General features: G+C 50.0%; 1 protein-coding gene across 5 annotated transcripts in view; it reads left to right on the forward strand.

The window, feature by feature from the left end:
* The window catches only part of unc5a (unc-5 netrin receptor A), a 103,061-nt gene extending 86,905 nt beyond the window's left edge, over positions 1-16,156 (forward strand). For all 5 annotated transcript variants that reach the window (XM_057043150.1, XM_057043151.1, XM_057043153.1 and 2 more), the window contains 8 exons: positions 40-127; positions 507-675; positions 2,428-2,661; positions 8,938-9,087; positions 10,784-10,948; positions 11,059-11,237; positions 12,858-15,501; positions 15,534-16,156. In XM_057043150.1, the coding sequence (XP_056899130.1) occupies positions 40-127; positions 507-675; positions 2,428-2,661; positions 8,938-9,087; positions 10,784-10,948; positions 11,059-11,237; positions 12,858-13,023 (1,151 nt within the window). In that variant the 3' untranslated portion in view covers positions 13,024-15,501; positions 15,534-16,156. The remainder of the gene's footprint in view (positions 1-39; positions 128-506; positions 676-2,427; positions 2,662-8,937; positions 9,088-10,783; positions 10,949-11,058; positions 11,238-12,857; positions 15,502-15,533) is intronic.
* Positions 16,157-16,359: the final 203 nt, after the last annotated feature.

Here is a 16,359-nt window from a genome sequence, read left to right on the forward strand (position 1 = left end):
CTTCTCCCCCCCCCCCACCTTTGTTGTTATTTGCATTAGGAATCAGTCTGCTCATTCCTCCCGAGGCCATCCCACGAGGAAAGATCTATGAGATTTATCTCACTGTTCAGCGGAAGGAAGATTTAAGGTGGGTCTCTTTAACGCTGCCTAACTGGCAGTCATCCCTCGATGCCACTAGGCTGTTTGTTTTGATGCTCCGCTGGTCCATTAGGAAAGGCTTAAGAGCGTGTGCCAGCGCCGTGGAGCAGCGATGTAAATAAATAACATAGCCTTTTAGCACGATGTGCACAGTTTAGCTTAAATGAATTGTATGGGAAACACTGTTTATCTGTACACTCTCAGAGGACAGTAGCTCTCTGATAATGGTGCTCTTCGTGCTCAGTCTGGGCTCGTCACTCACTGCAGGAGGCTCTCATAAGTGGGCACCGTTTTCCGAGGTGCCGGGATCACACCCAGCTCGCAAGATTAGAGAGCTCTCACCCATAAAACTGTCTTTCTCGGCGTAGGTTACCCCTGGCGGGATGTCAGACCCTACTGGGCCCAGTCGTGAGCTGCGGCCCTCCGGGGGTGGTCCTGAGCCGGCCAGTCATTCTCAGCATGGACCACTGCTCCGACGGATGCCTGGACAACTGGGCCCTACGACTCAAGAAGCAGAACTATGAGGGTGTGTGGGAGGTAAGACAGTGATGTGGAAAACTCAGAAAGGTCTCAGAGTAGAGCAGGGCAGACGTGAACGTGCACTCATCCGCTGCCCGGGCTTCAAATTATATTGATCATCAGGTGTTTTCTCACAGGGCTGGAACAAAAAAAACGTAGAGCACTTTTTCGGTCCGCATCCATAGTTGCTAGGCAACGTGCGTCTCAAACTGCAATTCCATAAGCAAATTACCAATCCTCAGAGTGCTCCTCTGAGTGCTCCTTGACAATTTTTGACCGCTGCTTCCAATTACGCAGCTTCCCTCCCCACTTTCCTCCTCACGAAACTTGAAAGTGACCAGCACTGCCAGGCTCAGGTGCCTTCACCCCCCCACCCGCTGCAAACAACGGGCGCTACCACCAGCGCAACAGCCCGGTCGGATTGGGAAGGGTGCTGCTTCGGAGTGTTAGTGGGTCTTCTTTCATGCTCGATATTGTGCATAAATTATTCAGCCGCCCCCTGTGTGGCGGTGGTGGGGTGTCTGTGGGATGGATCGGCCTGTCTGAGGCTGAGGTTAGACCAGCACTTTTAATCATCAGCTGGACCAAATATAGAGTCCCGGTCTGGAAGCGAGGCCGGTTAAAAAAAAAAAAACAGACGAGAGGATGAGGCCTCGGGAGTCTGAAAGCCGCGGCTGTTAAAAGAGCGATTAGAAAGTGATTGGAAATCCCACTCAGGATGGACGAGTTGATAAAAAGGGGATGGAGATGGAGAAATTAATCATGGGCGGTGAGGCCGAGGCGCCTCTCCGCTCCACCTCCAAGAGATAGTGGGATGAAGAAAATCTCCATTGTGGTTACACAGCAGATTAATCCTGTCAATACTAATTCTATTGATTCTGATGGCATCCGCATCAGACTTCTGTTCATCTGACAGGCGCAGTGCTCACTTGATTGGCTAATAGGGAGGTGGGGAAGGGGGGGGGTTAAATAGCATGAAAGGATTTCGCAGAGAATCTTTTCATTTTTGGACCAATTTGTCCGCCAGATTAGCCCAGAGAGCGGCGGAATGATCTCATAAACGTGCGCCTTGATGCGTTCGGACGTTGGCAGTATGTAAGTGTGTCACGTTTATTAGCAGATGCAGATGTGAGACAACAGCTCTGCAGCGGGGTTTAAGTCCCGCGCTAATTAAAGCAAAAATTCAATCTTGACACCGGTCGGGCTTTTTCGCGCCCCTCAGCCATCACGTAACAGCGCTGCTTTGCACACAGAAGCTGGCACGTGGTTCTCACCTTTCCTAACAAAACCCAATAATCCGATATTTGCTGCAGCTCCACAGTCATTCTTCCCCTCCAGAAGCTTCACTTCTTGCCAGGAATCTATTCGAGTCTCCTTTCATGTCAATCGAGCACCTCATCCATGCATTATTAAGCAAATTGCCGGTGCTCAATAGGATGAGTGCCCTTGTTTGAGGGAATGTGCGTCTTTGTCAGTGTAGCTACTACAGACCAAGATGGAAATAGAAGCAGTGCAACGTGTTTTTCTCCTTTTTGGAATGTTACTCATATAGTTACGTAACACTATAGCTGGCGCTTTATAACCAGAAGTTTCTATGTCATGTTTTAACTCACTGATGTCCCCCCCCCCCCTTCCTTCTGGTGTTTTTGTCCATTTTTGCTCAAATAAGCACCCAGACATCAGGCTAATGCACGCCACTTCCATTCCACATAAATTGGGTGCTTGACCTTCCGTTCACACCTCGTTTGTTCCCTGCCTCCTCTCCTCCAGGACGTCCTGCTGATGGGGGAAGAGCTGGTGTCGGAGCCCTATTACTGCCAGCTCGAGGCCGAGACGTGCCGGCTTTTCTCCGAGCAGCTGGGCACCTTCGCGCTGGTGGGGGAGTCGCTGCACATGGGGGCCGCCAAGCGTCTGAGGCTGGTGCTCTTCTCTGACGCGTACTGCTCGACGCTGGAGTACAACATCAGAGTCTACTGCATGGACGACACACAAGAGGTCTTCAAGGTAGGCGCACACAAATGGTGATGGATTACCTGGACTCATCAAACCCCGAATGAATGTCCCGTTCTTACTGCCAGTTTGAGACATCTGCGGATGTGCGTGGCGGCCGCAGGACAGGACATTTCCCACCTTTTTTTCTGCTCTTCACATGGACAGAGTGTAATCGGGCACTAATGCCTTCCACGCTCCCCTGAGGAATGCCTCTGAGTAGCCTGTTAAGATTTCATTTGCATGCTTAATTAGTAAATTAAAAGGAAAGCCCAGCCGAGTCTTTTCCCCACCGGCACCCCCTCTGTGCTCTTTGTGATCCTCTTTGCACCTCTCCGAGCTCTCCCCCCTCGCCATGTTACGCCAGCAGCCACACGTGCCACCTCCAGTTCCTGTCCATGGCCAGGGTAGAGGCTGACCGCCTTGTGTGGATGCTGGTTAGCTAGCGCAGGCGGTGGAAGGCTCAAATGCTGCCTCCAGGAGGGTGGAGGTGAGGGCACGCTGCAGTCACATGCGTGCACCTGCTACTCTCGGTGGCTGTTACACTTTGTTCCGGCACAGAGATGAAGATATTTTTTTCCCCCCACATTCTGCTCTTGTCCCATTTTTCATTTTGTTGACTTGCCATCAGAGCGATGTGGTTTTCGTGAAGCATAAATTCAAGAACGTAGTGGTGTTTTTGCTGTAGCGTGACTCCTGAAATGACCTTGTACGCCCTGTGTCGGACACAGAAAGGCCACCGGTGCACAAACCCCCTCTGTGTCGCTCCCTCTGGCTAGCTCTTGTTCCGCCGCTCTCTTAGAAAAGGACATCTGAGCTTGTTGACTGCAGCACTCACGCCGCCGCTCTCTGCAGCTCCCTCGGCACCCTTGAGTGCATTAGCTCCCATCTCTCACACAACCCGGTTCTGCGGTAAGCCGCGTGATCTCGAGGGTTTTGTAGTTTTTAAGGAGTGATTTAGCATGTGGCCCACGCTGTTTGGTAATCTCGACTTCACGTTGCTCTCGGTGCCATTATGGAGGGAGCAGTTCATTTAGCGAGTACATTAACCACTTTGAGCAGAGATTAAACTTCCCTTGAGAGGCCTGGCCCAATCACTAATCACCAACTTTAAAATGTTCCATTTATGATTAGACCGTCACAACGGCCACTGTTGGATTTAATCGTGGTGTCTAGCAGGTGGGGGGTGCACTGGAGTGGGCATTTAATCAAAGTTTGGGTTGAAGGGAAGTTAACGTTTCACACAATCATTTGCTAATTTGACAGCAGGTGATATTCCTGGTGGCCGCTCAGACTGGAGCCGCTGAAACAAAGCTGAGGTTTTCTCTGTAGTCTCTTCAGGAGCTGTCAGTCTGCGCCAACAAGCCTCCGTCAGCAAGTTTGACGAGCGCGCACACGCCCACGGATGCTACATGTGCACGTTACACTCTACCAGGCCATCTCTTATCTCCCAATTACAGCAGATTAGAACCAGTGTTATTGTCTTTGATCATAAGTGCGCAGAGGCTCTGGGGAAACAGTGACATATCCGTCTGATGCTTGGCATATGTTAGCAGGGCTCTGCCGAGACCAATTAAGTTAATATTTAATGTGTGTCCCACTCTTCATGGGCTCAGCCGAGGCTGGCACAGCAGCAGAGGAGACACGGTTGGCGTTTGGTTAGCGTCCTCGCCGCGCACGCGCTGGCTCCTTCACCGCGAGACCTGCAAAAGAGCACTGATGTTCTGCCATCTGATGGAAGCACCTGCGGAGAACCGAGCCAGCAGCTGGGTACGGCGCTGAAACGTCACGCCAGCAGCTAAATAAAGCAGCGGGTCGCTCGCATAGGTGTCATTTTAGCGGCGCACCAGTTGAGCTCGTTCCTGTTTGCTTGACGCTCGGCTGTGATCCCTGAATATCCTGTCAGCGTTTGGTTCGCCGTGCTCGTCTGAGCGGAACCCACGAGGGTTTAGTGGGACAATCGCGCCATATTCTGGTTTTTATTGATAACTAAATGTTCTGCCTCTACGCCCACGCTTTCCTGCTTTGGAAGGGGAATGATTTAAAAAACAACCAAAAAAAACCTCCCACTTTCTGTCAGATGTTTTGAAAACTGTTATTTATCTACCGAGGCTCACGCCGCTTCACTAGCGTAGCGTCATACGGTATAATGACCTTTATAGGACCCAACCATTAAAGCTGAATCCACGTGCTTGTTGGACAATCACAGATCTCCTGGTGGTTCCCCTCGAATGTGATGAACATGTTTTCAAATCAAGGAAGCTAATGTGACAACAGCAGCGTGGAAGCATGCTAAACCCTGATTACAGACTAAACGTTGCACCGGCTCCATGATTGCATTGTGAAAGATAAGTATGTTGGCTAATTTAGCCTGTACCGCTGTGATGTGGCCTCGCGGGGCTGTTAGCTCGGTTGTGGATGCTTTTAATCACCATTTTAGTGATTTTATTTAACATTTAAAGACCATAAAACTCACCAAATGTTCCAACTGGACTCAAGCGCTCAGAATTGCGCGAGTTAATCACCTTTGCACTCTCTTGTATGTCAGACCAAGGATTATATGCTTTTATCAATATTATGTGTAATGAGGCCTCCACATTCAGCTTTTAGTCCACCGATTGTAAAAATGTAGGTTTCACTAATAAACGTGTTAAATTGAGGTCTGGCTGGTAAAATGTTGGCTGTTGTGCCTCTGTGTGGGGTTTGACCTTGAGCAATTATTCTGTTTTGCCTTTAAAAAGGACCCATAAATGTTCCCTGGGCTGTTAGCTGCTGCGTGTCTCATTATAACGCAAACATTTTCTGCCCCTTTTGTCAGAAGCTCACTGTTACATACAAGAAATTCTGGGAGGGGGAAAAAAATAATCGCTGAAATTAAGTTAACAAAGAGAGTCGACTCTATCGCCAGATGAGAGATGGTTTCCATATCATATTTAGGTGCCCGTGTGCTGTTTTATCCCGTCCTGTGTGCGATTTATCAGGCCGACTGTGCATCTCGAGCAAACGCACTCCTGATTTATAACCAGGCAGACAAGTCCCCACTATTTGTAGGTATTAATCAGAGTTGACTGTAGTAGGCACGGCCACTGGAGCCCAGACTGATAGACTCTCAGTCTGAGAGGAAAAGCCTGTCACATCCCGCTGACAAATACACAGATTTATGGAGCCCACATAGCCAGCCGCCTCTCTCTAAACAAATGCTGAAAAGAACCGGAGTGAAAACGGATCTCTGCTATGAATGCTCATTTTTAAACACATTGCTAAGAGGATATTAAAGCCGGGGCATCTCGCCAAGCCTTAGATGGAATGTAGCTTAACTAATTAACTGATCAAACGCTGGTTCTAATCCCGATCAGAGGTAGCCGGGCTAATCAGTTTATTGCGCGCCGAGCTGACGACCACATGTAGTTGCTTGACTTTGCTGATTGTTTAAGAATCCGAGAGTGCGTTTTCTCCGTGTCATCCCGTTGGTGGGGCCGTTGTTGGCGCCTGAGAGTTTGGTGCAGCCAATAACCTCCTTCTGTCAGCGGCAGCCTGAAGGGATTAGCTTTTATGAGCGTCTCTCGTTTCCCCCGCGGAGCCCGGTCCCCGGTCCAGCTCAGCCCGATCCAAGCCAAGAGGATGAGGAGGCGGCGGCGGCGGGGATGGGCGAGGAGGCGGGCGGCGGATGTACAAGTGTGGGAAGAGGGTTGAAGCCGTAGAAAACTGTGGCCGTCATTACAGTAATCCTGTTATCTCTCCTGCTAAAGCTGGCCACTCGGGCGACCTGGGCACATGAATGTTAAGCTGCCCCCCCCCAGCCTTTGCCGCTCAGTCTCGCTCTCTTCATTGAATGTCAGGAGGTGGTCTTCCCTCAGTCCAACTCTCCATTCGCAGTCTTCACACACACCGTGGGCTATCTCGCATTCTGTCAGAACAAAAGGGGCTTTTCTGCTGCAGCACTTGAACCTCTGGCCCATCTCATGCATCTTAATGCCTCCGCGGTTGTCCGGGGGGTCACGGTGTCGCGGAGGAGCCAGCTCCTCTCGTCGGCCCTAAAATGGAAACACAATTTGGCTGCCTGCTCGTGATTAATATGTGATTTGATAACCAAATTCAAAAACCTCGCATTGTTTTCCAGAACGAGTAAACAATGTGTTCAATTTTTGGGTTCTCATCCATTAGCGGCCTCACATGCTCATTTGTTAACAGGATAATGGGGCGTAAAGAGGCCCATTATCCTGGCGGTCCACAACATATGTTGGAACCCTGCACAACAACACACACGTAGCGGTGTTGGCGAGAGAAGCACACACACACAGGTTCGCGTGTGACATCAGATTTGAGAAAAATGTGCAAAGATGAGGCTAAAGCGTCTCCATCCCCACTGGTGATGGGGTGGCAGCCACGTCGGCTCCACTCCCTTCTTCTAAGGACGCCCTGGTCATGTCGCTGTGCATCATTAAAATATCACATATGTATTATTAACAGATCGTTTCATACAGTTAACAAATGGTGTTGAAGTCAAGGTTAGGTTGGACACTCGGGTCCACAGCCATCGGTACTCGTTCCTGACATCTGATTATTTCTCCTAGCAGTCAGCTAGGGGACGTTTTGTGTCCTAGCCCATGTCTGATGGTAATCCGTGTCAGCCAGGAACCCGGCAACGCGCCGTTAGTATTCATTCGACTATCTTCATGTTGATAACAAGATAATTGGCATTCTGCGCTCCGTCTCGTGCTTGCAGGCCTATAGATTTACTGTTATAGGTCAAATACCCGATCACAGTCCACCAGCCTCAATTTGCAATGCTAATGGCTCTCAATAAATAATTGCACTTAAGAACTGTGTTGAATAAACCTCTGCGGAGGCCCTCATAATGTGACTTTGTGTCTGTGTAAGAGACATAATAAGAGAGGGCTTTTTAATTCTGTGGAGTGCGTTGCCCCTGTTATTAACTCATTAGGCCTCAATGCTTTGATTCAGAGCCATTGTGTGACCTTCCACTCCGAGTGAGAGGGCTGACGAGCATCCTGCGGGTGCCAGCTTGGCAGCAAAAACATCACAGTCAGTCACATACGTTCAGATCAGTGCCCACTTTGTCTTTATTGTCCTGTGTCTGGGTAACCTTAAAGTGGGGGGGGGGGGGGGGGGGGGATCAAAGCAGACAATCAGGAAATGCTCATGTCAACAACCAGACGAGCAGTAGAGAACAGAAGAATCAGCTATTCAATGGAAATGACAGTAGATTCCTCCATCACTCAGGTAGAGAGGCGTTAAAACAGGCATTCATAACGCTCATTCCCTTTAGAACCGGAACCAGCGCGGCCCGTGTCTGGCAGAGAGGGCAGAAAATGGCGCCGGCGCGGCGCGGCGTGGGATGACAGCATCCCCGACTTTAATCAGACGTCTTTGCTCGAACCAGTGTGAACGCAGAGCCCAACATATGGCGTCCATGCACACATCTCCCAGTTGGAGCTGCTGTCTTTGAGATGTCTCCGAGATTCCGAAATGTTTTCCGGCTGCTTTTGTTCCCCCGCCCCCTCTGCTGCCATCTTGCTTCTGTCTGACAGATTAAACACAACAAATCTCCTACCTGGGGCCTGTTTTCGGAATAATGTCGACGATCTGTTTTCCCTCCAACGATGGCTTCGACGCGGAGCGTCCCTCTCTCGACCAATTGATAGATCAAAAGTGCGGCAGATATTATCGTCTCACTCCAGATGGTCATTTGGATGGTGACAAATGGTCCAGCGAGCAGGTCCCGCAGAGATTAAAATATTAAGCATGCCTTTACAAATTTCTCCTGGCACCAAAACAAAAATGAAATTAGGGCGATTCGCCATGCGAGGACAATGAGCACTTGACTAATGGCTCATCAGCTGACTTCATCACAGCCCAGGTAGCTGCTGGAGCAGGATGGCGGCGCTATTTGCATGCTAATGCCGTTGCTGGAAGGGGCACGGGCACACGCCGAGGCAGAGGACCAACCTGTGGTGACGTTAGAAACGCTGCGGAGATGAGTCGATGCGTCTCTTCCCATCTCGCGCTTGTGCCGCGCGTGCCTGTCGAGGAAATCGTTCCAAACTACTGACATAAGGCCGGGAAACGCACACGCGTATGAGTGATTTATTTAGTTTTTTCTTTTTCGGATTTACCTGTGGGACTGACACAGTGAGTGATGACTCCCCTCTCTCTCCCTCTCTCTCTCCCTCTCTCTCTCTCTCCCTCTCTCTCTCCCCTCTCTCTCTCCCTCTCTCCCTCCCCTCTCTCTCTCTCTCTCTCTCTCCCTCTCCCTCTCCCTCTCTGCAGGAGGTGATGCAGATGGAGCGGCAGCTCGGGGGTCGTCTGATTGACGAGCCGCACATCCTGCTCTTCAAAGACAGCTACCACAACCTGCGCCTGTCCATCCACGACATGCCCCAGGCCCACTGGAGGAGCAAGCTGCTAGCTGGCTACCAGGTGTGTCGCTCGTCCCTGGTGTGTGTGTGTGTGTGTGTGTGTGTGTGTGTGCAAAAGGGGCTGCTGTTAGCTTGAATTCGTCCCAAATCGGAGGGAATGAGGAGAAGTAATGCAGAGGTCCGTGCGAATCTGTCACACGTACGTTTGTTTACGGGTTTCATTTAAAAGCGCGTCGTCTCGGGTTGTTTTAAATTAGCCATCCAGAGAAATAAAAGCCGCAGAATCCTGGTCATGTCAGCACAAGCCACGTTATTAAGTAATCAAAAAGTTCCACACTTTTATTGTTAATTAGGGTTTGCAGTCTAGCTTGTCTCCAAGGAAAGTTGTTTTAATTTTCGTTGGCGCAGAGATTTAATTAATCATGTGTTGGTTTGGTGTCAGTCCATCTGCTGACTGTTTTGTTTTTTTCACCATTTTTTGTATCACTCCGATATCAAAAAAGGACATTTGTATGAGGTTAACTGCTTTTACTGAGACGAGCATCAAATCATCCTGCATCCTAATATAACCCCTGCTGTTTAGGAGCCATTTCTGCTCCTCCAACTGTGCACACGTTTGTCCAAGTCAGAGATATTTTTGTTAATTTCGGTCTCGGCCCACTTGTGTCTCTGCAGAAGTTTGCACATGTGCACATTGGAACATGGGTGGTGCACCCCACAGCAGAGCAAACAACCTGGCTGATTATACTACAGTAGCTGCCGCTCTCTCAGCGGAACAGAACAAATATAGAGCCGTATGGAAATGTCGGCGACTTCTTGGAACGTTTCCAGCGGTGCCGCACTCCTTACACCTGCGCGGCCCAGCACACTGCAGCCCGGCAACAATCACATTGATTGGCTGCTCAAAGAGGACAGGAAAATGTTCTGGCTGCTGCTATCTAAGACCTGAGGCCCCCGAAGGGAACTGTGCAGGATGCGCCAAGCAAGTGGCGGCGGCAGCGGCCCTGCACCCAGAACAGAGGCTTTTCCTCTGGACTGTGCCTGTTCATTTGGAAGCGTTATTTCCCCCCTCAGCACTGCAGTCAAAAAAGGCCTTTAGTCTCCCGTGAGACCTTTGTGATTCACCTGGCTCTGTCATCCATCAGCCTGGGTAACAGTGCCCCCGTTTGGCCAACGAGGCGCACTGCAGCCCCACTCAAGCTCCTGTCAGCCGTTGAACCCAGCCTAAATCGAGGAGTTACCTCCCTGCCTCTCCCGGGATATGCAAAAGAGGCAGAGGAAGAGAAGTCAGCCTTGAATCAAACCCACCAAACATCCTCCGTGCCATGTTTGTCAGGCTGAAGATGGTGCACCGAGAAAAAAAAAAAAAGAGGCTAAAAGCATCTGCGTGTCACATGCAGTTCAAATTACAGCTGTGATGTTTTAGGATCACATGAAGCTCAGGTGACAAGTGGACAGATACATAAATATATTTTGTGTCAGGTGCTAGCTCTTTACAGTATATTTATTTGCTAGTTTAATCAGCAGTGACAGTCAGAAAAACCTCTAAAGAAGACCCCCCCCCCCCCCCCCCACTCCCGTCGCATCATCCAACTTGAGCTTACCTGGGTGTTGTCTTTCTGCCTCCTCGGATCTATTTACGCGTCGCATGACGACGGCTTACATTAGTCTGGTTAATGATGATGCGTGTATTCCAGGCAGGCGCTCTTGTTCCAACACGCAGCCTCTGACTGCGCTGCCTGTTCTCCCCCCTGCAGGAGATCCCCTTCTACCACATCTGGAACGGTTCCCAGAGGTACCTGCACTGCACGTTCACTCTGGAGCGCCTCAGCCTCAGCACCTGCGAGCTCACCTGCCAGCTGTGCGTGTGGCAGGTGGAGGGGGAGGGGCAGAGCTTCAGCCTCGACTTCAACATCGCCAAGGTAACAGCCCGAGCGCTCGCCTCGAGCCACGGCGTTTAGCATTTTCATTAGCGGCGGCGAGGGGGCGTGCAGGGAAATTGTTTGATGTGATTTTGCGGCATTTCCACCAGGACACCCGCGCCATCGACGCCGAGTTTATGTTAATGGACAGTAGCGCCACGGCTCTGGCGGGACCCAGCGCCTTTCAGATCCCTTACCTCATCAGACAGAAGATCTGCAGCAGCCTGGACGCGCCCTGTCCCAACGGAGCGGACTGGAGAATGCTGGCACAAAGACTCAAACTGGAGAGGTAAGCGTCCACCTTTAACAGCAGCAGCGTTCGCGGCGTTGAACGCAGCTTGATTTGAGTGACGAGCAGCAGCGGTGGATTTTCACGTGGAGGCGAACGTGTAAAGTCGTACCGCCTGTGCTCCGCTGCTCCGGGTCCCCCTACACGTTCGGGTAAACAGGGTTCGGCTTTGGCAACTTAATCCCTTATTTGACACACTTAAGGTGATGGGATTAATGTGGACGCCACGGATACAGCTATCACTTCTTCAGCTGGTTTGAGTTTCCGTACGTCGGGAACAGGTAAGCAGCTTAGAGGCTGCGGCTAAACTTGGACCTGCTACATTCTGCTTAACATTCCTAATTGGAAAGGCTGCAAGTTCACCAAAAAAGTAACCGGTCATAACGAGCCCTATAGGAGTCCTGTTGTACATCGCAGATGTCTGCGCTCCCCGATCCTCCTCATTAATTTCCAGCCTGTAATAAAATCAAATGGGCGCGTGCAATTTGTCCAATCTACTTTACTCGTCTCCATTAATGACAAATTGATGCCGCTCCAGATTTAAGTAGCATTGTTTCAGTCGACACAATCGGTTATCGTTAGGAGCGAGGAAGAACGAGCGCTCGGCCGCCTCCTGCGGTTTCTTCTCCTTCCCTGTTTGTTTCTGCGGGAAACCTTCGCACCAAGTGGAAGAGGACGGATCAATAAAACTTAAAATGCCAAGAACCTTTTTTTCTTGATCTTTGTCTCCTAAGACGTTGCAAACGACTGTGTCTGAGCTTTACAAGATAAGCCTGTGTCTCACACGGCGGGCTGAATAAGTAGGGCTGACTCGTCGGATGCTCCAGCTCAGTCCTCTCTTCCTTTTATCGGAATAATGGCACAGGGCTTTGTTCCCGGACTCGCGGTAGAGCGATGCCGTGCTCCGGGCTGGCCATGGGAGCCTCCACCACTTGTGAGAAGCGATGGCGGCGGCCCGTTTCAAGGTCAAAAGGACGCGCCCGACCGCCTGTTTCGCCGCGCGCTGCCCTGTGCGCAGGAGGTGACGCCGTTCTCTCCTCTAACGCCACGTGCGCTCCACACAACAGTGGGGACCCCCAGACATTTGGAGAACAGGAAAAGGCCATTAATTCAAACAGGCGTCTTCGGTTACCGCGGGGATCCGCTGCCACTCAACTTCAAGCACACAGCCGGCCGGGCCGCCGCTTTGTTGTCATTGATTGGGTTTGATCGTAAAAGGTTCCGCGGCTGAAACAGAAAAGGTCACTTCCGACTTCCCAGTGAAAGTCCATATAGGATTTACTGTATAGGGATTTAGAGGCAAATTCGACATCAAATAAAGAGCTCACACTGTTAAGCTCCAAATAAAAAAAGAAAGCCAGATTGAGGATTTGTAGATCTGCACTGCGTCCTTATAGCTTTTATCTTCTTAGTTAGGTGCTGGAGTACAGTATATCTGAGGTACTGCCATAAAACGTGACAGTGACAGAGTTACAGGAGACGGGAGCGCTGTAAAACACGGGGCTGGGAGCTTTCCCCGGGAAGCAAACGGGAGACAGGCTCACGTGTGGATTCAGGAGGGGGAACCCCCCCCAAAAAAAAACCCCAGCGGCTGCTATTTTTGTGCTCCTCTCTCCACAGACACATGAGTTTCTTTGCATCCAAAGCGAGCCCGACCTCTGTGATCCTGGACCTGTGGGAGGCGCAACATTTCCACAGCGGCAACATCAACCAGCTGGCTGCGGTCATGGCCGACATCGGCAAACAGGAAGCCATGATATTCCTGGTCTCCGACGGCGAGTGCTAACCCCAGAGGCAGGGAAGAGACGAGACCGGCGCAGAGGAAGAGCACCACAATACACAACCGACAGCAACAGCGGCGGGAATCAGATCAGAGCGTCTCTACCAGGAGACTCAAGGGTTTAGGCTAGTGGGGCGAAAAATCCGTTCAAAGACCAAAATCAAAGGGAAGGAAGTGTGCGGGGAGAGCTAAATAAATAAAAACAAACCCTTTATTTCCCCATCAAAGATTTTAGTCGAATAAAGCAACTTTAAGCCTTTTGTACAAACGGCAACCGAGGAGCAATATGCAAACGTGACGCTAACGGAGACGGCTGCTCTCGCCATCTGATTAAATGATATATTTCTAACCAAATAGAGACGATAAGCTGGTGGGTCGAAAAGGGACGAAAGGCGCCGGCCGTTCCGGGACGAGGAGGACAGGCGACGTATGCAGTTGTTTGCCAGACGACCTTTATCTCAGACACTGAGCACATTTTTAGCAAGATCAGGGGGGCCTGCGAGCATCGGCGGCCCCCAAACACGTCACACTCCACAGCTGTACGTGTCCTGTGCGCCATTATGTTTCTTCAAACACAACACACACACACACACACACACACACTCACAGCCTGTAGCACACCCTGCACTTGCAGGTTTAAAATAGATTGTATGTCAGAGCCCCCCCCAAAAAACCTGTCTTATCTCGTGTGTGTGCGTTTTGCCTTTTTTTTAAGTCCAGCCTGCATCGCTACAGTGAATGTATCAACTTGACATCTTGATTCAGACTTTTCTTCTGCCTCTGAATCGATAAACGTGTGGTTTTGAGGCTCTCAGAACTTGACTTGGGGGGAGGCAGCGTCTCCGCTGGAGTCCAGTCTCTACTCTCGGCTCCAGTCGCTTTTGGCATCACTTGGCCTCAGCTGCCACCAAATCCAACCAGAACCACGGGAGTATGGCCAAAAAGCTGAGTGGCTCCAGGTGTAGTCTTGAGCGCTCCCCTGTAGGACGTCCCACAACACGTCCCTTCGCCCCCACCCAGAATCTGGCTCCGTTTTATAATTCCCAACTCTACTTGCTGGGAGGCAAAGCAGCATTGGCGCCTGAGGCGAGCGTCCGTCCGCAGACAGAGTTGATCCGAGTAGCAGCAGGTGCTTTAAAGCCTGACGGACTCGTCCTCTCCCGACGGACTCGTCCCCTCCCGAGGGACTCGTCCCCTCCCGAGGGACTCGTCCCCTCTCGGCTCCTTCGCACCGCATCTTTTCCACGCAGGGGGCGAAAAGTTTTTCTCAAATGATCCCAATCTAGCCATAGCTCCCTCTCCGTCTGCCTCAGGGTTGCATGTCAAGCTGTCCAAGTTGTAGAGAGAGGAGGCCCCCCCCCCCCCACCCGCGTCCCACCCGGTCCTTCCCCCAGTCCTCCATCACCAAGCGGAGCCTCTTTTATGATTGTCGGATATTTGGAATGTACCTTTGCGCGAGAGGGGGAAAGTGCGTCCTGCTATTTTTCTAAAAAAAAAAAAAGGTCTTCAGGTGGCGTCTCGGCAGGTCCCCCCCCCCCCCAAGCAGTCTGTCCAACCCCTCAATTCAATCTATTCAGAGATGCAAATCAGCTCTGTCCCCCTCTTTTTTGGTTTGTTTAGGGAGCCTGGGATCCTCGTAGGCGACGCCGAGCTCAATATTTTCATGTTGAAGTGAAACATGTAAATACTTTTCTAAAGCAGCCGTGTGCGTGTATATCAGCAGAACTGGTAACCAAAGTTTCGGGGTGATTTTAGGGCCACCACATCCTCACATTGTACCCGCGGGATATTTTACTAGTGTAGAGGTCACAGATGTCGTCTCTTCTGAACTGCGCTCCCATTCGTGCCCCCCCCCCCCCCGCCTCACTTCTATCTTCGTGGTAAGTTAACGCTGTTTGTTCGGGCAGTAACGTGTTGCTTTATTTGACCACTTTGTAAAGAAATGTAAATTATATTTTAATACGAAGCCAAAAAAAGAAAAACAAGGTAAAAAAAGACACTTAACTGGCGCATTTGTCAAGTCTAAACCGTGACGTGTTTGCCTATATGCTGTTCTCCGGCAATCTAGCAGTGACTTTTTGCAGTGTTATGGGTTTAAAGACTGTTTTCCAGACGGTTTCTATACATTTGTTGTCCATCCTGTACCGCGCCCTGTCCGATTATTTCTGGAAACCGTAAGCATTTAAAGGCAAGGTGGAGAAGGTTACTGATGCTTAGTGAATCGCCAGAGGGGAGAAAGAGAAAGGAGGAGGAGGGCGACGCCGCAGTGTGTTCAATGAGCCGTGGCGGATGTACAGTCGGACTGTGTGTGAAACTTCATCACCCCCGTCATTGTCTCGGATGTGTCGTCTAAGCACATTTCAGTAATGTAATTCACCAGCCGCCTGGATGTTCAGCATCTATCTTCACGTCTATCTAATCTTTGAAAAAAAGGAAAAAAAAAACTGCAATTACTGTGTGTGTGTGTGTGTGTGTGTGTGTGTGGTGTGTGTGTGTGTGTGTGTTGAGCGATGGAGAATCTCCTTTCGTGATGAAATCCGGGCCTGACAGTCGTAAGACTCATCCTAGTAACATCAGTGCTTTTTTTCCTGAGGATTTATAAGTTTTTAACAGGGTTGTGGAGGGGAAATGGCTACATCTGAACTGTACTTTAACTCTCATTAGTATTCGGTGTCGAGTGTGTGTGTGTGTGTGTGTGTGTGTGGTCCTCCCTGTCGCTCTGACTGAGCTGTTTTTCTTTGTGAACAAAGAACAATAGACTCCAGTGCTTGTGAATGGGTTTTCTATTTAGTTCCTTGCCTTTCTGCGAGTCAAAAATGCTGTATTTACTACATGCCACAGCGCTTATGCAATTGTATAACCCTCATTTCTGTACTTTCCTTTGGACCTTTTGTGTTCCTCGTCGATGTAAATTGTTGTCAGACCTTTTGTGGCGATAGGAAAACTTCTGCTTCAGGAGCTTTTCTGTACTCTTTTCGACAATGATATGGATTTGTGGGTAGAATTTTGGAAATTCGTTTCTAAGTGCTTTCAAGTATTTACTTGGCCTTATGTATATAATTATCTATGACATTTCAGAAAAGTATGTATAGGAATTCAACCTGAACTGTTGTAAATAAATTATATATTGTTAAATTGACTGAAAGGTTTTATTTGATCAACCGCTCGGCCCGACTTTGTCTGAAACGGGTAAACTAGAAAATGAAATAATCACGATAGTTAATTGCGGCAGCGTTGTCGCTGCACTTAAATGGTCACCGTGCAAAAGAGCTTTTTTCAGTGTTTATAGCGGCGAGTGATTTATTTCCTGTTTGCACACACGCTGCTCTGATGTGTTTTTGG

The sequence above is a fragment of the Takifugu flavidus genome, chromosome 9 (assembly GCF_003711565.1).
Source record: "Takifugu flavidus isolate HTHZ2018 chromosome 9, ASM371156v2, whole genome shotgun sequence".
NCBI lineage: Eukaryota > Metazoa > Chordata > Actinopteri > Tetraodontiformes > Tetraodontidae > Takifugu > Takifugu flavidus.